The 24,451-nt window shown below is 35.2% G+C and overlaps 1 protein-coding gene across 1 annotated transcript; it reads left to right on the top strand.

The window, feature by feature from the left end:
- Window positions 1-347: 347 nt before the first annotated feature.
- LOC120159342 (S-alkyl-thiohydroximate lyase SUR1-like) lies at window positions 348-23,517 on the top strand. Its single transcript, XM_039169948.1, has 5 exons — window positions 348-362; window positions 15,518-15,527; window positions 22,492-22,905; window positions 23,038-23,156; window positions 23,288-23,517. The coding sequence occupies exons 3-5, from the start codon at window positions 22,535-22,537 to the stop codon at window positions 23,515-23,517; spliced, it is 720 nt and encodes a 239-aa protein (XP_039025879.1). The 5' UTR covers window positions 348-362; window positions 15,518-15,527; window positions 22,492-22,534.
- Window positions 23,518-24,451: the final 934 nt, after the last annotated feature.

Here is a 24,451-nt window from a genome sequence, read left to right as displayed (position 1 = left end):
ATAGTATTTATTTTCAAAAGCTAAATAGGTTTCAAAGCATAATATATAATATTCTAATACTTAATTTCAAAGCTACAATGTAATATACTTATTTTAAAAATTATATATATATAGTATATTATTTTTAAAACTATATAATATATATATACTATTTTAAAAACTATATCTAATATACTATTTAATAAAATATATACCACTATATATTGTAACACTATATAAAATAATATACATATATTTGATATATTATATATAACTATATCGCTACATACTATACTATATAATATAAAGAAAACTAAAATATCTCAGAACGAAAACGAGTATCTACATATAAATAATTAAAATAAATTACCTACTTTTCTTTTCTTTTTTTTAATGAATGCTTATTTTGGAATTCTTTAGAAAAAAAAATGATATTACTTTTGTTTCAGTTAGTTAGGGAGAGAAATAGTCGTCCCAAATTTAAGACAATGTCATTAAGACAATAAAGCAGAACCCCATCACTAAACATTTCAGTCTTAGAAGGGTTCATTTGGAGACCCGAGATTTCTTGAAACAACTTCAAAACGGCACACACTCACTTCACCAATTCAACCTTACCATTAACAAAAACCAGTAAGTCACCTGCAAAACAAAGGAGAATGAGTTGCACTTTCCTGCATTTCGGATGGTAAGCCACAACTCCACATCGGGCAACCCAATTCAGCAAACCAGACAACACATTCATCCCAAGGATGAAGAGATAAGGCGAAAGGGGGTCCCTTACCGCATGCCTTTAGCACCACAAACTACCCAACCAGACCATTCAGTGCAATAAAAAACTTCGAATGACAGACACAAGCTTCAATCTAACCCCTAAACCTTTTAGGAAAACCAGTTACCTCTAAGACCTGCATAAGAAAATCCCAGTCAAACGAATCAAACACTTTCTTAAGATCAAAATTCTATTAATTTCATATTTATAAATTTATTAAAAAATTGAAAACTTTTATTCATCTTTTATATAGTTTTTAATCACTTTTAAAGTTTTATATTATTTTAAATATTATATAAATTTATCAAAATTTCTAAAATTTATCCAATCACAGATGTGCACATATTTTGCAATAATAGAACTTTTTTGTTACAATAAAGTTTAGGTGAGGGGTGGTTTTTCCAATCTAGGTAAGGATATATCTAAAACTTAATTGAGATTTAGATAGAAATTTACAGGTTGTCTATCAAGAATGACGATAATAAGATTTGAAATTAGTCTTATAAACTCAAATTCATGAATCCCGACTACTTGTATTAACAGTCGTTGGTTAATAGAAAAATGTTAACATATTCATATATTGTTCTTTTTTCTAAACTAAAGAAGGTAAAGTTATTGCTCCAAGTCCATACGAGCGTAGGTAAAATGAGACATTGATGTCCCTATCTAAGATATGAAGAGGTTGCGGTGCGTACGACGAAAAAGTAATAGTCTATCCATCTGAAGAAGGGTCCATCTTAGCCATGAAGTTCCTGCAGCGTTTGTTTCTAGATAGATTTTCTAGAATTCAATGAACTAGGCTTTGCTTTGGCACAAAGATCCGTAATGACTCTCACCAAGGTGAAGGGACTGATTTCAAATGGAGGAGATAAACAATCCTTGCGTCGTCATCATTTACTCATTGTTTATAATTATATTTTTAGAAAATAATTTACGTAAAATCAATTACTTGAAGATTATTTTACATAAAATGAATTATTTAAAATTATTTTACATAAAATGAATTACATTTTTTGAGAAGCAGTTTTCGAAAACTATTTTACGGTATTTTGATGATATTGTATAAACCATTTTCACTAATTGTTTGATACACTATATTTTAATTTTCTAGAAAATGATTTACATAAAATGAATAAAGTTCGGATCAGTTAATATTTTCAAAAAAAATATTCGATTAACGATTAAAATAGTTTGATTTATTCTATTAATGGTAATTTACTTCGACATGGGGTTGAATTAACTTATTTGAAAATTTTAAATTTAATTATTATTATTTTATTAACATAATACTAAATTATTATATTAATATTACATATATAAATTAATATTACTCACTAGTAATAATTTATGATATATTACTAAATTAAAAATATAATATCATATATTATTATAATATATATGAGTACATATTAATATAATATTAAAAATATAATATTACTAAAATAATATTATATGTATATTAAATATTTTAATATTAAATATTTTTATTAAAATGATATTAAAATATTAATTCAATATCAAATAAATAATGTCATAACCATTTTTTTATAAAACTATTTATGTTTATTTTAAAAAAACAATTATGACTTTAATAAAAAAAATTGGTGATTTGAAATTAATTTGAATTAAATTGAATAGAGTCGCCATCGACCTTTGGGTTAGGTAGGCCGAATACCTAAAAACGTCTTTTAAAACAATTTTAAGAAAGATCATTTTTAAGACAAAAATAGTCTGCGTTTACCAAAGATTCAATTAAAATGGATTCGGGAGTCGGTTACGTGTGGGGAAGGATAAACACCCCCACAACGCCCAAAATTGGTACTGTGTCGCTTACACATCGTCGTAAATGGTGGAAATTACAATTTGAATATGAAGTAAAAAATATGATCTATTTATTGAATATTTGTTAAAATAAAATAATAGAAATACTTCACTTGGTAAGAAATCTCAAGATTTGCAATCCTCCAACGGGAAAGCTATCTCATCTATTTCTTATCTATAAAGTATATCCTATCTTTTAATTACCACTAAATAATATCGTCATGAGTAGAAAATACAATATGCTTAATTTATGTATCATTAATAGTAACATAACAACCATTAATACAATAAAAATTATGAAAATAGAATAATAAATAAATTATGATTTATTTATTGAAAATAAAAAATCCTTTTCTCGATAAGAAATCTCGAGATTTGCAATCCTCCGCCGGGAAAGCTACCTCGTCTATTTCTTACTTGTAAAGAATATTTTCTCTTTAAATTAAAAGATAATGACGAAAATTAACATAAAATACATCATATTATACTTTTCCAAAACATACATCACTCATATTAAGATTCAATGAAGAAATAATAATAAAGATTAAAATTTAAATATTAAACAATATGACCATCAAATAAATTAATCAAAAAAAATAAAAACAATGAAAATAATTTCTATAAGCTTGTAAAAGGAAGAATTTGCATTTTTATTATTCTGTTTGAACGTCGTATCGGATTGTACCACTTCGATCAAGTGATACTTTCCACGCCCGTTCTATAAATATGTTTTCTTGAAAATAAAATCAAATATAATGAAAATAAAATGCAATTGGAAATATAAACATTTACATTAAATTGAATTAAATACATTACTTACATAATACAAATAACCATAGAATATGTAAAAATACATTCATACATAAATAACTAAAATAAAACTAAGTTAACATTACAAACCAAAATACAAACCAAATAAGCACATATGATAATTTCAGGGACCAAAATACAAATACAGAAATTTAAAGGGCTACAATCGAAGAAACAAGAGTTAAATAACTAAACTGAAAATACACAAAGACATGAAGGATAAAAGAAATATTTAAACCAAATGCCAAAACAGTGACTAAAACAGAAGATGCATAAATCTGAGGGCCAAATTCGAACTTTAATAAAAATGTAATAATAAACAGATAAGGACTAAAATATAATGAACGTAAAATAAATAGACATTAATCGAAATTTAACCCAAAATATGATAATAGTGATCAAAATAAAAGTTTCATAAATAAAAGGTATAATGTCTAAACTTTCAGAAATATTAACAATAACCAGTCCAGTGACCAAAATGAAGAAAAACATAAATTACATGTCCAAATCCGGAGATCATAAAACCTACATAATATATAGACTAGTGATGTAAACAAAACAAAATAAAACTATAGGCTCGAAATAAGATTGCATGGATTTCCTTTAGTGACCAGATTACACCCTTACAGAAACTTGGGGGGACCTAAACTGTTGTTTACCCACAAATGCTACGGACACGCGTGCAAGATTACAGAGATAAGGGGACCAAATAAGCTATTAGCCCTTAATCCCATCACTCGGCCTCCCCTGTCTCAGAACGACGTCGTTTGACGTCTGAGATATACCCTTTAAGGGTTATTATCAAACCCTAAAATCATTTTATAACTCCCCCTCATCAGCCGTTTCACTCTTTCTTCTCTCCCTTCTCATATCTTCATCTTCCTTCGCCCAAAAACAGAGGCCCTAACTCCCCGGCCACCGTAGAACGGTGGCCACGGGGAGTAACCCAAACCCAGAGAAGACTCTCTACCCTTAGATCTACCCACTACACTGACCTAATACCCAAATAAATCCTTTGATTTCGAACCTAACAAGCCCCAAAAAAAGACAAGTTCTTTTACCTTCGGCGAGGGACGCTTGGCTCCGATGAAGCAACGGTGGTGGTCAAAAACCAGGGTAAGATTCTTACTCTATCTCTCTCCTTTTTTATTTTTTTCGAATGGATGTTTCCCTTTTTCTTTTTCTCTCTTCTTTTTTTTTTCTGTTTCGATTTTTTTTCTTCTATTTTTCGTTTAATGTTCTTTTATCTTTGCTTCCCTCTCGATTCCTGGTGAGATGATGATGATATCTATAGATAGGATTTGATTTCTCTGGTTGGGTGAATAAAATCCAGATTTTTCGGGATTTTAGGGTGCTATTTTAATGGGTTTTTTTTTTAGATTTGGGGTAAGTTTAGGCCACTGTTATTTGATTGGGTTACTGTTTTTACAGGAACCGGTCACTGTTCACGCAGGAGAGCAGTCGGCGGCGACGGGACACCTCGGCTTGGTGGCTCGGTGAAGATCAACGTGCGGCTGAGGGATTGGACTCTGGCTTGAGCGGCGGCTGTGTAGTTGGGGATTAGGGTTTGAAACCCTAAACTGATTTAGGGTTTGAAACCCTAAACTGATTTAGGGTTTGAAACCCTAAACTGATTTAGGGTTTGAAACCCTAAACTGATTTAGGGTTTGAAACCCTAATCTGGTGGGTTGTTGGGCTCCGGGATTGGGCCTTTGGGTTGTTGGGGTTGCTGGATCGGGTCATGTTCCAACTGGGTTATATTGCTGTTGGGTTGATGGCTGGTCTGTGATGTACTGGGCCTCAATAATTGGCCTGCAAAAATGTAACTTGTAATTTAATAATAAGAATAATAAAATAATAGTAATAATAATTATAATAATAATATAAACAAAATAAAAAAGACCCGGACAAAAACGGGTGTCTACAGCTGCCCCTCTTTGTACATTCTTGTGTTAACAAGAATAGGGCAAAGATGACAAGACAACACGTTTTTGTCTGGTTCTCTCCCTTTTAAACTTATAAATTGGATAATGTTGGTTGTTGGGGACGACACTGCTCATACGTGATGAAGAGTTCGGGTCGTCTAAGGGAAACACGATTCCTACATGATGAAGAAATCTGGTCAAGGGATGACACGACTCATACGCGATGAAGAGTTCTGGTCATCTTTAAGAAGGGTGATAACTCGGTTCCTACGTGATGAGGACGGCTGATTATCTAATGTTGACACGGCTCCTACGTGATGAGGAAGTCTGGTCGTCTAAGGGTAGATGACATGGTTCATACATGATGAAGAACTCTGGCCATCGTTAGGAAGGGTGATAACTCGGTTCCTACGTGATGAGGACGGCTGGTTATCCTAATGTTGACATTCTCCTACGTGATGAGGAGATCTGGTCAGTTGATGTTGACTGATTCATTGCTTCAATAATGAAATAAGTCTCGAAGATCCTGTAAAAATGGTCATATGCCATGATTTCATGTTAGCAATATGCCCTAAGGATGATATAAATGCATGTTTAAAGAGTTATGCTCAGTTCGATCCTGGCATTGGGAATCTCTCATACTCCTTGACCGGAATATGCGATATTTATGCGTTTGTCCATGCCTGGTTACTTCCTTGACCTCTCATTAAATATTCTTTGACTTGGTCCTTCTGATCTACCCCGAGAGAGCTTATCTTGCCTCTTTGATTCTTTGGTCATTGATTGATTTTTCAGAGAAAATTCATTCAGAATGGCCTTTCCTTGTTGCATGCCTTTAAATTGGGACTTCTTTGCTTGGGAAAAGTATGATTATGTTGAAACTGATTTCTTTAATTTAAACCCTCTTTTTTCTCAATGATTTGTTTAATGATTGATGGGAGCGTGCCTATGTATGTGTTCTCTGGCGAACACCTGTTTCAAAATCCCCATACTCTGACACTTTTCCGAGTAAGGCATAATAACCGATGTTATTGATTAGTAATTTGGTGAATATATGCGAGGATATTGAATCAAATTCAAAAATTTCACTGAAGATAGGTAATGAGAAAGTACAATCTTTTGGGACAAGAAAACAAGTATATACAAAGGAAAAATAATGGACAAATATAGTGAATATCAAATGCTGAATCCTTTTACTTCTTCACTCCAAATCTTTCTTGAAAGTTGACATGTGTTTCGAAGATTCAGATCGTACAAAAGATGTGTGAGTATGAGAGTCTTTCCCTAAACTGTTAGGCCTCCGAGGGAATCCACCATTTCAAATTCTGATTATTCGAGCCGTCCATTACGGATTTTCAACTCGAATCCTCCTTTGGTTTCAAGATGCCCATTTTGGGTTTTCATCTTGAACCCTCCTTTATTTATTTTTTTTCTTCTTTTTCATTTTTCATTTTTTTCATTTCCTTTTTTTTTTTTTTTTTTTTAAGTATAATATCGCTTGACCGAATCTGAATTCACGGGATTAGGCAAATCTTCTCCATCCATTTCTGTTAACACCAAAGCTCCTCCTGAGAATGCCTTTTTTACAACATAGGGACCTTCCCAATTCGGCATCCACTTCCCTCGAAAGTCTTTTTGCATAGGTAGGATCTTTTTTAGTACCAAATCACCTTCACGAAATTCTCGAGGTCTGACTTTCTTGTCATATGCTCGTATCATCCTTTTCTGGTACATTTGGCCATGGCATATAGCTCTCAGCCTTTTCTCCTCAATCAAATTTAATTGATCAAACCTACTTTGTACCCAATCAGCCTCGTCCAGTTTCAACTCCATCAACACTCTCAAAGAAGGTATTTCCACCTCAACAGGTAAAACTGCTTCCATCCCATATACCAAAGAGAATGGTGTTGCCCCAGTAGATGTACGAACAGACGTGCGATAAGCCAGCAACGCAAAAGGTAATTTTTCATGCCAGTCCCTATATGTTTCAGTTGCTTTTGTGATGATCTTCTTGATGTTTTTATTCGCTGCCTCTACTGCCCCATTCATTTTCGGGCGATAAGGAGCCGAATTGTGATGTTTGATCTTTAACTTTGTGCAAACTTCCTTCATTAAATCGTTGTTCAAATTCAATGCATTATCTGTGATGATCCTTTCAGGTGTTCCATATCTACAAATGATTTCTCTTTTAGAAATCTGCACACTGCTCCTTTTGTGACATTAGCATAAGAGGCAGCTTCAACCCATTTGGTGAAGTAGTCTATAGCCACTAAGATAAAACGATGTCCATTTGAGGCCTTCGGTGAAATTGCCCCAATGACATCAATGCCCCACATTGAAAACGGCCAAGGTGCGTTCATTACATGGAGTGGTGAAGGAGGAACATGTATTTGGTTATCATGAATCTGGCATTTATGACATCTTCGAGCAAATCTGATACAATCTCCTTCCATAGTGGACCAATAGTACCCAAACCTCATAATTTTTCTAACCATTGTGAATCCATTAGCATGTGTTCCACAAACTCCTTCATGGACTTCCTCAAGTATTTTCTTGGCCTCAATTCTATCCACACATCTCAAAAGCACCTGATCCTTGCCCTTTTTATACAATATATCTCCATCAAGGACATACCCCATTGCTAATCTTCTTAAGGTCCGTTTATCATTCTCCGCTGCCTCAGCCGGGTAAGCCCGATACTTTACGTATTGGAGAATATCATAATACCATGGGAGATTATCATCCTCTTCTTCCTCTATGTTGCAACAATGAGCTGGCATTTCTCTTATACTCATCCGAATAGGCATCATTCGAGATTGATCATCGGCCTTAAACATAGCTGCCAACGTAGCCAAGGCATCTGCCATTTGATTTTCTTCACGAGGAAGATATGCAAAAGAAATTTCTTCAAACTCTTTGATCAACTCCATCACTAAGTTCTTGTATTCTATCAACTTGGAGTCTCGAGTCATCCATTCCCCGCGAAGCTGATAAATAACCAGAGCAGAATCGCCGAATACTTCTAGGCTTTTAACTTTGCGCTCAATTGCAGCTTGAATACCCAAGATACATGCTTCATACTCTGCCATATTGTTAGTGCATTCAAAGGCGAGCCTACTAGTACAAGGATAATGATCTCCCTCAGGTGAAACTAGTATTGCCCCAATTCCATGTCCCACAGCATTAGAAGCGCCATCGAAGTTCATTTTCCATGTTTCATTTTTCGGAGTATCCTCTTCAGTAACAAATATACTCATCAAGTCCTCGTTCGGAAAATCAAATTTTACTGGCTCATAGTCTTCTAATGCTCTGCTTGCCAGGAAATCTGCAATAGCACTTCCTTTAACTGATTTCTGGTTCATGTAGACTATATCAAATTCGGACAACAACATTTGCCATCTCGCCATCCTTCCAGTTAGAGCCGTTGATTCCATCAGGTACTTTAACGGATCCAGTCTTGATATCAACCAGGTAGTATGATACAACAAATATTGTCTCAGCCTCTTAGTAGTCCATACTAAAGCACAACATAGCTTTTCGATAGAGGAATATCGAGTCTCACAGTCAGTAAATTTCTTACTGAGATAGTAAATAGCTCGCTCTCTTCTTCCAGTTTTGTCATGTTGGGCCAACACACATCCCATTGACTTCTCAAAGACAGTCAAATATAAAATCAATGGTTTGTTTGGGATTGGTGGCATCAAGACAGGAGCAGTAATTAAGTAACTCTTAATTCTATCGAAGCATTCTTGGCAACTATCATCCCATTCTCCTGGGTTTTGCTTTCTCAGTAATCGGAATATTGGATCACATTTCTCGGTCAACTGAGAGATGAATCTGGCAATATAATTTAACCTTCCCAGAAAACCTCGTACTTCCTTTTGCGTTCTAGGGGGAGGTAATTCCAGAATTGCTTTGACTTTATCAGGATCTATTTCTATCCCATTTTCACTGACTACAAATCCCAATAACTTCCCTGAAGTAGCTCCAAATGTACACTTGGTTGGGTTAAGCTTGAGCTGGTATTTTCTTAATCTTAAAATAGTTTCCTTAAGACTTTTACATGTTCTTCTCCAGTTTGTGATTTGGCAATCATATCATCCACGTACACTTCTATATCCCTGTGCATCATATCGTGGAACAACGTAACCATGGCTCTTTGATATGTTGCCCCGGCGTTCTTAAGTCCAAAGGGCATCACCTTGTAGCAAAACGTACCCCACATTGTCACAAAAGTTGTCTTTTCCATGTCTTCTGGGTCCATCTTAATTTGATTGTAACCTGAGAAGCCATCCATGAAAGAGAAAAGAGCATGACCAGCCGTATTGTCAACCAAAGTATCGATATGTGGGAGTGGCAAATTATCTTTGGGGCTCGCTCGATTGAGATCCCGGTAGTCAACACACATCCGAACTTTGCCATCTTTCTTTGGAACTGGCACTATGTTTGCTACCCATTCAGGGTATTTGGCCACTTGTAAAAATCCAGCATCGAATTGTTTCTTCACTTCTTCCTTGATTTTTAATAGCATATCTGGTCTCATTCTTCGAAGTTTTTGCTGAACAGGCTTGCATTCCGGCTTTATTGGCAGCTTGTGCATCACAATGTCGGTTTCCAACCCCGGCATATCTTGATAAGACCAAGCAAACACATCCCTATACTCCCGAAGAAGGCTTATAAGACCATCTTTTATTTTTGGTGAGAGTGAAGTGCCAATTTTAACTTCCTTTATATCCTCTTCTGTTCCCAAATTTATTGTTTCAGTTGTCTCTTTGTAGGGCAATATTTGTCTGTCTTCTTGCTCCATCATTCTAACAAGCTCAGAGTTTAACTCACATTCCTCTTCATCTTTATAACCCTCAGATTCTTCGAGACACATGTCATTTTCAAAATCAATTTGTGGTTCAAAAGTATCATTACTCGAACAGTTGATATCTGAAGACCTGCGAATCAAAAGGAGTATATTTGGCTGTGGACAAAATTTTATCTAATATTTATCAAGAGAATAATTATCAATAAAGAATAAAGAATACTCAAGAGATGAATGAAATACTTGCTAAGATTAGAATGAAAAGAGAACACTGTTTCATTAAAGCAATGACAAATAACAATTTGTCCTTTTACAAAAGCCCTATTATATTTGGGTCAAAAGGAGACAGATTTGTTATTATGCATTACTTTGAAAAGTGCTTATAGAACACAGGGAGTTCTTCAACAGTGTAATTGTTCAAAACATAGCCAGGAGGACACGGACGAATTAATGCCAATGAACACTCTCCAGTAGAATCTTCTGTGATAACGTTGATGCTCAGGCTTCCCAATAAATTTTCAACAAATTCTGTATCTTCAATATCTCCTGACTGTTCCAGCGTGTCAATCACAAATCCTCCAGACACAAAAGATTTGGAGAGTGGTGGAATGACCATGGGTCCCCAAACAAGATCTTCTCCCTTTACTCTTGCCTTCCTTCTTTCTTTAAGCTTTTGTGCATCCTTGACTTTATCATGGTACGTTGGTTTGTATCCGAGACCAAAATAATTTCTTTTAGGAACTGGAGCCGATCCTTCCGTGATTCCTTGCAATTTCTTTCCCAAGCCTTTCCCTACCTTTGCTCCTCTAGCTAAGGTCTCCTTTAATTGCATCTTTGTATTTTTTGAAAGATGAGGAATGGGAATTCTTTTGCCTTCAGAAATAAAAGTAGCATTAACAAATTCCAAGGACTGGAATGAGGACTCTAGTGCATTTTCATCTACCCCTACATATGGTGCATCTGTAGTGATAGAGGCAATGATATCTTCTTCCGCTTTGATGGTCACCAGAGTCCCATCAACAATGAATCGGAGCTTTTGGTGAAGGGAGGAAGGAACTGCCCCAGCCATGTGAATCCAGGGTCTCCCTAGCAAGCAACTATAACTCGGATGAATATCCATGACAACAAAATCTACTTCAAATGTTGTAGGGCCAATTCTGAGAGGGATAATCATCTTCCCCATTATCTTGCGTTCCGTCCCATCAAATGCCCTTACAGCATTGCTACAAACCCTCATTTGTGATACATCCACAGGAAGTCTATTTAGAGTGGCGAATGGCATAACATTCAAGGCCGATCCGTTGTCAATTAATACACCTGAGACGATAACTCCTTTACAATGAGCCGTAATGTGTAAAGCCTTGCCCCTGCCTTTTCCTTCTTCAGGTATTTCGTCATCATAAAAATAAATAAAATTATCTGCATTAATATGATTTACCATCCTGTCCACCCGTTCCACTGGTATATCCTTCCCTACAAAAGTTTCATTCAGCACTTTGATCAGAGTATTTCGATGTACTTCCGAATGCAACAGTAGAGATAACATTGAAATCCGCGCTGGGGTCTTATGAAGCTGTTCCACAATATTATACTCGCTGTGTTTCAGAAACTTTAAAAATTCCTGAGCCTCCTCAATCTTAACAGGCTCATTCAATTTATCCTCAGGATCTTTAATAACCACATCTCTTGCTTTATCAGCCTTTCCAGGAGCATAGCATCTTCCACTCCTGGTGAAAAATCCAACTTCAGCAACCTCTTCCTTCTTACTCTCAGGAGTATTAATTTGGCATGTATAGTCCCAGGGAACACTCTTGTTACTCTTATAGGCAAAAGGCGCAGGGGTTTTGATCACCACCCTAGATGTTATACTTCCACTGCTGGCCTCGTAATTTGGCTTCGATATGACCAGGACAGGCTTTTTTAAATTCTTTTCGGCTTCCCTTGAATTTTCTTCAGAAGCGCAGATATATCTTTCATTCTCACTCATTCTTTCTTCATAGAACTGCAACTCCTGCTTGTTCATTAATTCTTGGACTATTTGCCTGAATTCTTGACAGTCCTGAATCTGATGACCATTTTCACCATGGTATTCACAAAAGTTCTCTGTTTTTTCCATTGAGCATTCATTTCTAGGGCTCAACAATCCTCTCTCCTTTATTTGAGCATATACCCACTTCAGTGGTGTTTTTATTTCTTCAATTCTCCTTTTAACTCTCTGATTTTCCTCAATAACGTTTACTCCCTGATTCTGATGATTTGGAAGCGGGTTTGCAGCAACACATGGTGCTTCAGAATCATTAAAGGACACCACCTTTCTCTTGATCAGATCTTCCACCACTCTTTTAAAAGCGAGACACTTTTCAATGTTATGTCCTCTGAGATTTGCATGATATTCGCATGTCTCATTTTCGTTGAACCATTTTGGATAAGGTGGTTTAATTGGATCAATGAATTTTGGTGACACTACGTGAGCTTGGACTAATCCATGGAAGAGCTCGCTGTAAGTCATTGGTATGGGAGTGAATGTCATCCTTTCATTGTTATGTTCGCGCTTAGTCTCTCCTTGAGATGAAGAAGAGTTTCCCATCTTCGGCTTACTCACAGAGAAATTTACATTATTCACCTCTCCTTCTTTCCTTTTCACATAGGGTTTCTTTGCAGGAGTCTGGCTACCGACAATCTGCCCCTTCTTTAATGCTCTCTCGATCATCTCTCCGCACATCACGATATCAGAGAAGCTCTTAGTTGCCACTCCTAACATATGATCAATATAAGGAGATTTTAACGTATCTATAAACATGGTTATAAACTCCCTCTCAATAAGCGGTGGGTGCACTTGAGCAGCAATATCCCTCCAGCGCTGAGCGTATTGTCGGAAGGTCTCATTATGCTTCATCTCCATATTTTGGAGAGTAACACGATCAGGCATCATATCGGTAACGTGTTGATATTGTTCTTTAAACGCATTGGCCAAATCCTTCCACGACCCTATTTTAGCTCGGGTTAATTTGTTATACCATCTGACAGCTGACCCCGTCAAGCTGGCCTGGAAACAGTGAATTAATAGCCCATCATCCTTCACGAATCCTGTCATTCTTCGACAAAACATGGTCAAGTGAGCAACAGGACAAGTTTTTCCATCATACTTTTCAAATTCCGGCATTTTGAACTTTGGTGGTAATACTAGGTCTGGCACAAGACTCAATTCCTCTGCATTCATTCCGTCTTGAGAACCCTGCTTTCCCATTTCTTTAAAAAACCCTTTGCACCAGTCCTTTAAATACTCCGGTACTTCCGTTTTAGGTTTCTCCATTTCCTCAGGATCTACATCAATATACTCATAAGGACTGTTTTGAGGGTTAGTCGTGGCCATTTGAACCTTTACAGCTGAAGACCCTGCAGGATGTTCCCCTAACTTTTCAGGTGAGATAACTAGTCTCGGGGTAGACTCCTGCCTAGAAACTTCAACAGGGGCAGCGCTTGGTTCTTTAACTGTTTCAGTACGTAACCCAGACATCTTGGTCATCATCTCATTCATCATATTAGCCTGGCTTTGCAGTATTTGATCTATAATTGACTTTTGTGACTGATCCATCTTTGCCTGCCATTCTTGTTGTATTCTTAGTAAATCTTCTTGCATTTCTTTCTTTAACTGATCAAGCTTGGCCTCCATGGCTCTACTTCGCGTGTGATAAGGATTGGAGTTCTTACTTGCCAGAATCGTCTGTCATATAACCCTTCGGAAATTAATTTTATTGTTCTTTTAAATTCGAATGCATATTATTGGTAATGTGCTATAAATGATACATTTTATTGGTGATGCATTATAAATGATGAACATTCTTATGCATAATGAATGATGCAAGTATGAAATGCAAATAAAAGGCGTTGACCCAAGCAGTAACCATTCGGAAATACTTTCATTGGATAAAAAGTTTCACTCATTACAAAGGAGTTCTATTACATATAAGGCCTAGCCCTCAGACTCAGCTCTACAATTTCGTTCATAATGGCGATGATCTCCCTTGTATATTCAGAAACCGGATTTGTGCGCAGTTGGATGATCTCCGCTCTATTGGCTAATTCGTTCATGTACCGAGCCACTTCACCCATTTGAGCAATAGCTTCCCCCATCATGCGCTCGCGTTCTTCTACCAAGGATCGATAGTGCTCATATGTATTTTCCCATCCCTTATTGATGCGTTTGATTTCTTTTTCTAGACTGGTAATATGAATTCGGCATTTCTGGAGTTCACCTTTCAATTCTCTGATTTCCTTCTGGAAGGATTTGTTTTCTTCGAGAGCAACTCTTAGGTCCACTGAAGCGGGAGGAACTTGCACTTGCAGAAGGGATTGCTCGAGGCTCGATACATGACTTTTGAGCTCATCATTCATAGCTCGAGATTGGTTCATCTCATGTTCGAATCTCATCTGTAATTCTCCCATTTCTCCTGTGAGCTCATCTACTTGCTGACTTTTTGTCGAGAATCTCTGCATCCACGATCCAATCTCTGCCTGCTTTCTATCGAGGAATCGATTCCATCCCTGTCTCTCAGACCACATCTCTTCTTTCTTTTGCTTTCTTTCTTCTTCGAGCTCTAAAATTCTTCGATCTTTGTCCTCAAAGTCCTCAATTATACTGTTCATCTCAGTTTTTAACCCTTGGACTTGATTCTTTTCTTCTTCTAATTCTTTCAAGCTGACTTCTTTTTCTTCTTGGAGTTTTTGAGCTCTATGAGCCTCAGCTTTATACTGCTTGATCAATTCCTTTTTATCGGCCTCTAGCTCGCATACTTTTGCTTTTCCAGCTTCTATCTTCTTGATCTGACACTTGTTCTCAATTTCCAGACTTTTGATTCGCCGTCTTGCAGCCGCTAATTCTCTGGATCCAAGTTTCTTTCTCACTTGCTGCACCCTTTGATAATCTTTTTTTAAGTCTTCTAAATCGGCTTCCACCTCCTCTTTCCGTTCTCTCATCATTATAAACTGTCTGGCATGAAATTTAGCCTCGATAGTCAACATGAAGTTTTCTCTCTCCATCTCTTCTATTTTCTTGGAATCTTTAGCCTTTTCCATTTCAAACTCAATTCTTTGGATTTCCAGATTCGAAGGGATATTTCTGATTTGTTCTTCTATCGACCTTGATCCCTCTCCAGCTGTTAAAGGTATTTTATCATTTACCCTCCTAATTCTCTAGGCTTCATAATCGGGCGTCAAGATAACATCCGCTCCAATTACTTTAGTCCTAAAAGTCATCCTCCAGGAATCAGCCACATCTTTGATTTTCTTTCTATAATTGCCTTCTTTATAATCAAATTCAGCACCAGTCAACCCATGAGTCACGGGAACAAACTGTCGGGCACCGTACTGTCTCAATATCAACAAAGGAGCGTATCCCACTCCTCCCCACAATCCCAGTAATATGATCCAGTCCAAATCTCCGCACTTGAACAAGATTTGTGTATGCATCAGCCACGGTGTTCGCCATGCTATGTTTTGACTTTGTAGATTCCGGAAGAAATCAATCCATTGATCTTTCTGAGATACTTCAGGCCACTCCTTCATAAGGTACTCAGCAATAGGAGAATAATCTTTCAAAAAACGGTTATAGTTGACTTTTTCTTCCTTCCAGAAATGGCTTCTGATCCACACAGTAAGCAATTGAGCACAGCCCATAAAACGACCTCCCCCCAACCTTCTACATATATTCAGAGATCGAAAAGTTTCAGCAAGAATTGCATGGACTGGATTCACCTCTCTTCCTAACTTCTCAACCAAATCGACTACTGCTAGCTCGATCAATCCCAAACATTTTGGAAAGATTACCAAACCATATATACCCAAAGCAAATACATCTCTACGCACGTTTTCATCTACATGTGCTTCAGCTATCTTTTGTAAGTGATACCATGGCACTCCCTCACTTTCTCCCTTGCGTTGCAAACGATCATTCACCCATTTGTCGCTTGTGCCCGAGATCTTTGCAAGCTTTGACTTAAAGGAAGGCCCTTTTATCGACCGGGAGTAAACTTTGTCCACTTTAACGGTTGTCAAATTCAACAGAAATTGGTATTCCTCGAGGGTTGGAGTCATGTCCTCTCGGTTGAATGTGAAACAACTATAGGCCGGATTCCAAAACTGTATTATGCTTCGTATGAGAACCGGGTCTACCTTCACGTATATCAGATGAAATATATCCCCATAAGTCTGCTGAAAAGCTTGCCTCTCAATAAGATTCCAACTTTCCCAAATGGTTTTCAATCCCTGAAGCTCATTCTGTTTTAAAGAAGCTGGTGTATAATCAGACAGATCCGACACGTAGTTCTCTGATAGACTATCTCCCTGCTCTTTCTGCTTGGCTTCGGACCAGTTCCTTACATCTGCTGGATTCACTTCTTTGTTTAGGAAACTCCTTTCCATCGTGAAAGTCCTTCCACTTTATCGCTACTCACAGATCAATCGCCTTTTCTAATGATATGTCTATGCAGTATGAGAAAAAATAAACAAAACAAACAAAACAGTTAGTCAAAACAATTGCATAATTTTAACATAAAAATATAAGTAAAACAGGAAATAAATCTATTCTATTTATGCATTATCTACCTGAATAATAATCCTCAAAAAGGGTCCTACCCAAACATGCTCTCTACCCTCCTAAATTAATTAAATTCTAACTGCACCTAAATTCTATTTCACATGCTTTAACAGAATAAATCTATTCTACATACTCAAAAAATAAATAAATAAAATAAAAAGGTTAGAGGGTTTCTCCATTGTGTACGCCTATTTTGGGTACCTATTGACGGACAGAGGTTCAGTATGACTCTACCTAGTGTGACCGTTCTATGGTTCACTATATGCATGGTTTCAGCTCTAACAGGAAACAAAGGAACTCGAATTGTCCTTGATGTCAGTGCCCCCCTTGGGCTACCAAACCCTCAATCCTCACCCATTACAGGTTTCAAACGGACCGAGTTCAATTCGAGGGGATTCACTGCCTTATACCCATACGAGGAATAAATTCCTACGAAGGTATAAGGTATGTATCCCATGGGTTATTTGCTAAAACTCATACGAAGAATAAATTCTTACGAGAGTAAAGCAATTACCCTAACTAATTTGGATCGAAACTCATGTCTAGAGCTCATGTTATGCTAATGAGAGTGATGTGTGTGAGGAGAAACAAACAAACCTTTGACTCAAAAAACAGGAAAAAAAAAAAAACACTCAACGAGAACTAAAAAATCTGAAAAAATGAAAACAATTAAAATGTTAGTATATAAAAATAAATAAAAATTCAATACGTAGATCATAGTTTTACTAAAGATTCGAACTTATAATTTCCACCATTTACGACCATATATAAGCGACCGACAGCCTGACTCTCTAGGATCCCCAGCAGAGTCGCCAAGCTGTCATAACCATTTTTTTATAAAACTATTTATGTTTATTTTAAAAAAACAATTATGACTTTAATAAAAAAAATTGGTGATTTGAAATTAATTTGAATTAAATTGAATAGAGTCGCCATCGACCTTTGGGTTAGGTAGGCCGAATACCTAAAAACGTCTTTTAAAACAATTTTAAGAAAGATCATTTTTAAGACAAAAATAGTCTGCGTTTACCAAAGATTCAATTAAAATGGATTCGGGAGTCGGTTACGTGTGGGGAAGGATAAACACCCCCACAACGCCCAAAATTGGTACTGTGTCGCTTACACATCGTCGTAAATGGTGGAAATTACAATTTGAATATGAAGTAAAAAATATGATCTATTTATTGAATATTTGTTAAAATAAAATAATAGAAATACTTCACTTGGTAAGAAATCTCAAGATTTGCAATCCTCCAACGGGAAAGCTATCTCATCTATTTCTTATCTATAAAGTATATCCTATCTTTTAATTACCACTAAATAATATCGTCATGAGTAGAAAATACAATATGCTTAATTTATGTATCATTAATAGTAACATAACAACCATTAATACAATAAAAATTATGAAAATAGAATAATAAATAAATTATGATTTATTTATTGAAAATAAAAAATCCTTTTCTCGATAAGAAATCTCGAGATTTGCAATCCTCCGCCGGGAAAGCTACCTCGTCTATTTCTTACTTGTAAAGAATATTTTCTCTTTAAATTAAAAGATAATGACGAAAATTAACATAAAATACATCATATTATACTTTTCCAAAACATACATCACTCATATTAAGATTCAATGAAGAAATAATAATAAAGATTAAAATTTAAATATTAAACAATATGACCATCAAATAAATTAATCAAAAAAAATAAAAACAATGAAAATAATTTCTATAAGCTTGTAAAAGGAAGAATTTGCATTTTTATTATTCTGTTTGAACGTCGTATCGGATTGTACCACTTCGATCAAGTGATACTTTCCACGCCCGTTCTATAAATATGTTTTCTTGAAAATAAAATCAAATATAATGAAAATAAAATGCAATTGGAAATATAAACATTTACATTAAATTGAATTAAATACATTACTTACATAATACAAATAACCATAGAATATGTAAAAATACATTCATACATAAATAACTAAAATAAAACTAAGTTAACATTACAAACCAAAATACAAACCAAATAAGCACATATGATAATTTCAGGGACCAAAATACAAATACAGAAATTTAAAGGGCTACAATCGAAGAAACAAGAGTTAAATAACTAAACTGAAAATACACAAAGACATGAAGGATAAAGAAATATTTAAACCAAATGCCAAAACAGTGACTAAAACAGAAGATGCATAAATCTGAGGGCCAAATTCGAACTTTAATAAAAATGTAATAATAAACAGATAAGGACTAAAATATAATGAACGTAAAATAAATAGACATTAATCGAAATTTAACCCAAAATATGATAATAGTGATCAAAATAAAAGTTTCATAAATAAAAGGTATAATGTCTAAACTTTCAGAAATATTAACAATAACCAGTCCAGTGACCAAAATGAAGAAAAACATAAATTACATGTCCAAATCCGGAGATCATAAAACCTACATAATATATAGACTAGTGATGTAAACAAAACAAAATAAAACTATAGGCTCGAAATAAGATTGCATGGATTTCCTTTAGTGACCAGATTACACCCTTACAGAAACTTGGGGGGACCTAAACTGTTGTTTACCCACAAATGCTACGGACACGCGTGCAAGATTACAGAGATAAGGGGACCAAATAAGCTATTAGCCCTTAATCCCATCACTCGGCCTCCCCTGTCTCAGAACGACGTCGTTTGACGTCTGAGATATACCCTTTAAGGGTTATTATCAAACCCTAAAATCATTTTATAACTCCCCTCATCAGCCGTTTCACTCTTTCTTCTCTCCCTTCTCATATCTTCATCTTCCTTCGCCCAAAAACAGAGGCCCTAACTCCCCGGCCACCGTAGAACGGTGGCCACGGGGAGTAACCCAAACCCAGAGAAGACTCTCTACCCTTAGATCTACCCACTACACTGACCTAATACCCAAATAAATCCTTTGATTTCGAACCTAACAAGCCCCAAAAAAGACAAGTTCTTTTACCTTCGGCGAGGGACGCTTGGCTCCGATGAAGCAACGGTGGTGGTCAAAAACCAGGGTAAGATTCTTACTCTATCTCTCTCCTTTTTTATTTTTTTCGAATGGATGTTTCCCTTTTTCTTTTTCTCTCTTCTTTTTTTTTTCTGTTTCGATTTTTTTTCTTCTATTTTTCGTTTAATGTTCTTTTATCTTTGCTTCCCTCTCGATTCCTGGTGAGATGATGATGATATCTATAGATAGGATTTGATTTCTCTGGTTGGGTGAATAAAATCCAGATTTTTCGGGATTTTAGGGTGCTATTTTAATGGGTTTTTTTTTTAGATTTGGGGTAAGTTTAGGCCACTGTTATTTGATTGGGTTACTGTTTTTACAGGAACCGGTCACTGTTCACGCAGGAGAGCAGTCGGCGGCGACGGGACACCTCGGCTTGGTGGCTCGGTGAAGATCAACGTGCGGCTGAGGGATTGGACTCTGGCTTGAGCGGCGGCTGTGTAGTTGGGGATTAGGGTTTGAAACCCTAAACTGATTTAGGGTTTGAAACCCTAAACTGATTTAGGGTTTGAAACCCTAAACTGATTTAGGGTTTGAAACCCTAATCTGGTGGGTTGTTGGGCTCCGGGATTGGGCCTTTGGGTTGTTGGGGTTGCTGGATCGGGTCATGTTCCAACTGGGTTATATTGCTGTTGGGTTGATGGCTGGTCTGTGATGTACTGGGCCTCAATAATTGGCCTGCAAAAATGTAACTTGTAATTTAATAATAAGAATAATAAAATAATAGTAATAATAATTATAATAATAATATAAACAAAATAAAAAAGACCCGGACAAAAACGGGTGTCTACAAATAAAATAATATTTTTAATGCTTATACTCTAAAGGGAAAAGTTAGGAAAATATTTTCCGAAAAATCAGATAGTAAAACAATTTACAAAAAATACAAAAGAACTAGGAAAAATGAATTACTTGAAAAAATCAAGTACAACTATCAAACACTTGAAAATGTTTTCCGTAAAACCAATTACAACTATTAAACATCGAAAAATATTTTCTGGAAATATTTTCCAACTATCAAACACAAAAATATGAGGAAAACGTTTTCCAAAAAATATTTTCCTGCTATCAAACACACCCTATATTATTATCTTTTTTTCGAGAATCATCAGTTTGTTTAATCTATATATTGATAGAAAAACAGTAGTCTCTAAATCTTATATATGTGTTCAACTAAAATTAGAAGAATACTTTAAAATTTTGATTTCAATCGGGGAGTGTTTTATTTATTTTTTACTGAATTGAGAAATATTATATTTTCAAAATAAATATTAAAGTTTGAATTCACATAGAATGAGATAGTATAATCATTCTTAGACACTCATCAATTAATAGATCTAAGAGTTTATTAATTAAGTTGACTAAGAAATCATCCTATTCAAACTAAGTAGAGTTTTAGAAATTTGCATTCTTAGTTTGAGTTGTTGTTTTCTTGTTTGAGCAATCTGATTTGTGGATCATTGAAGTATGGATCAACTCAATCAATAAAGTCCAAAAGAGTATAAATTAAAATCAAACTTGGACATCGGTTAATTTAAGCCATTTATCATCTTTTAGCCTCCTATATTCACCTTAAATTCGGTTTTCAAGAAGAGGAACAACTAAAAGGATCTTTAATATTTTTTCTGTTAAATTACGAATTCCATCATTGAACTTTACTCTTTCTCCTATTTTGCTCACTGAACTTTAAAAATTTTCAATTTCCTCACTGAACTTTAAAAGTTTTTAATTTCCTCACTGAATTTAATACATTGGGTATTTTATTAGTAAACTTTACTCTCTCTCCTAATTTGATCACTCCATCGTTAAATAGTTAATGGTATTAAAAGCGACGTCGTTTTAAAAAAAATAAAATTTTCATCAAAATGATGTTATTTTGTATCTATATAACAACCCATTTTAACGTCGTTAATTATTTAATGGTCGAGCGACCAAAAAACTCCAATATATTAAGTTCAGTAAGAAAATTGAGAATGTTTAAAGTATAGTGAGTGAAATAGGAGAGAGAGTAAATTTTAGTTACCAAATTTATAATTTACCCTATTTTCTTTACTAATTAAAGTAAACAATGAAATCCACGTCAAATTTTGGAGGGGCACGCTTAGGGAAAATTGTTGTGCCCTAGGCAAGTCTCATTATGTGATTCTTTTAGGCTTCTATGCTTGAATATTTAAATTTCATCTCTAAACTATGACCCTCATTTAAAATTGATCTTCAAACTTTTAAAAGTATAAATTTCATCTTAAACTATGAATTTATGTGAATTACACACCCTTACCAATAAAATCATTAGGTCGAGTTATATTGTTATATATTTGAAAAAAATGAAATTTAAGTAAAACTGTAGTTGAAACTAATTACATATTTGAACTTTTTGGTGTTCAAATTGAAAGATTCAAAAGTTTAGCAACCAAATGAAATTAAACATTCAAAAATATGAAGATTAATTTAAAATAAGAATCATAATTTAAAATAGAATTAAAATATCCAAAAGTATAAATATTAATTTCAAATGATGACAAGAGATATTATACAATTAACTTCTAAAAAAATTGATTCGCCATGATTTTAGTGACCCAATAGGATCGAGTCCATTATAAGCCGCCCCCTTCACCCTTTTACCAACCGCAATCACGGATTGATTATACCCTTTGCAATCGCATTATTACCCACATTTCCTTTCTTTCCCCCTCTTTCTCACACTCTTGGACTATACCCTTTGCAATCGCATTATTACCCACATTTCCCTTCTTTCCCCCTCTTTCTTACACTCTTGGACTAGTGGACTTGCTCGAGATGAAGTTTTTTAGGCTGTTTCTGGCGCCCAACGACTCCAAGCGCCGCTACTCAACCATGACCAGCTCCGTCATTGGCAATGTAGATTGCAAGAAGACGATGATGGAGAAGAGAGCAAAGAAATGGGGTTTCGAAGGGCAGACGGGGCTAAAGGCAACCTCAGCCGTTACCGTCCGGGGAGTTCTCAACATGTTGATAGAAGGACTCAACAAAGAAGACAGCAGGCCAGTCATTCCTCTTGGTCACGGCGATCCATCGCATTTTCCGAGCTTCAGGACCGACGCCGTAGCTGAAAATGCCGTCATCGATTCCCTACGGGCGGCTAAATATAATTGCTATTCACCCACTGTCGGCGTTTCTTCGGCCAGAAGGTTAGTGTGTTTGACTTTCTCTTTTGCATTATAAAATAACTTTTTAGTGCTCGTAATGTTTTTCATTCCTGTTATTTCCTCTCTCTTTTTTTTGACTAGCAATTTCTGTTTATCTATTACGAATTCCATCAGGGCTATTGCAGATTATCTTAGTCGTGATCTTCCATACACATTATCACCAGATGACGTTTACCTAACACTCGGATGTACTCAAGCAATAGAAATTGCGTTAGCAGTCCTTGCTCGCCCAGGTGCCCATGAAAATTCCAAATTACCATATATATATATATATATATATATATATTATTGATAATATGTTTTTGCACTTAAAATTTTATAAATCCGCCTGAGACATAAAATTTTTGTCCATCCGTCGCTGCAGGTGCCAATATATTGCTTCCCAGACCGGGCTACCCCTACTATGAAGCTTGTGCTACCTATAACGGTCTCGAGGTCCGCCATTTTGACCTTCTTCCTGAAAAGGAGTGGGCAGTTGATCTGAATGCTGTTGAGACTCTTGCAGATGAGAATACTGTTGCAATGGTCATTATAAACCCTGGAAATCCTTGTGGAAATGTCTTCAGCTATGAACATTTAATGGAGGTTAGTTAAGCCATTCTTGTGGATTGTTGATCTTGTTGCCATGGATGTTTATGTACTTGAAAATCAGTAAAATTTGGTTTCTTTAAATAAAATGGTTTAATAAATAAATATACTTTTATTGTAATTTGTGTCAAACCCCATATTAAAACAATACTAACTTTTTTTTTACACGTACACTTGCCAACTAGAAATTTAAAATAACAATAGTATGTCATTATTGATATCGGTAAGTAATCTTCAATGATTGATGATAAACTCAACTCCTTACTCCACTCACTCCTTTTACCTACGCATTAAAATCATCACACGCTAAGTATACACTTAGTGAGGCATAAGAAGAGTAAGCAAAATATTTTAAAGCACAAGTAAGTCATAAAAGATCAAAATACGAATTAAATCATATAAAATATACATAAATGCATAAATCTGACTCGGTAAGCCAAATTTCTTTCACATAACATGTGAAAAATTATAATACCCAAATTTTGAATAGCGACCAAAATGAAAATTTTGAAAGTTTAGTGACCAAAGTATAAACTTTGAAAAAATTTAGGGACAAAAATGGTAATTTTAAAAATTTACATTTGGGCCTCTTAAATAAATAGTTTACTTCAAGAATAATGTTTCTATGAGAATCAAAATTTTAGTACGAAGTTTGTTTTAAAAGTTTTAAAGTGATGAAGTTTGAAGAAAAATTCGATAAATCGGATCGAATAAAAATTTTAGGAAAATATGAAGGATGATTATTTCGAACTAAAACTACTATTTCCACATTTTAAAATTTTGTAAAATAATATAAATCTTTGGATTTTAGGATTTAATTCCATGTTTAATATGGATCGTTGGATTAAAGTGGTAAGATTGTAATTTTTGGAAAAATACAAGGGCAAATCGGTAAAGTAAGATTTTGTTTGTCCGTCTTTAACTTTAAGAAGATGATAAG

The sequence above is a fragment of the Hibiscus syriacus genome, unplaced genomic scaffold (genome assembly GCF_006381635.1).
Source record: "Hibiscus syriacus cultivar Baekdansim isolate YM2019G1 unplaced genomic scaffold, ASM638163v2 tig00111358_pilon, whole genome shotgun sequence".
NCBI lineage: Eukaryota > Viridiplantae > Streptophyta > Magnoliopsida > Malvales > Malvaceae > Hibiscus > Hibiscus syriacus.
The sequence above is the reverse complement of the archived record's forward strand: the minus strand, read 5'-3'. Positions and strand labels throughout refer to the sequence as shown.

Excerpts from the sequence above, each read along its gene's own strand:
- LOC120159342 (XM_039169948.1), top strand. The coding sequence starts at position 22,535 with ATGAAGTTTTTTAGGCTGTTTCTGGCGCCCAACGACTCCAAGCGCCGC. Across the intron at positions 22,906-23,037 it reads GGCGTTTCTTCGGCCAGAAG|GGCTATTGCAGATTATCTTA; the intron begins GTTAGTGTGTTT and ends GAATTCCATCAG. Across the intron at positions 23,157-23,287 it reads AGCAGTCCTTGCTCGCCCAG|GTGCCAATATATTGCTTCCC; the intron begins GTGCCCATGAAA and ends CCGTCGCTGCAG.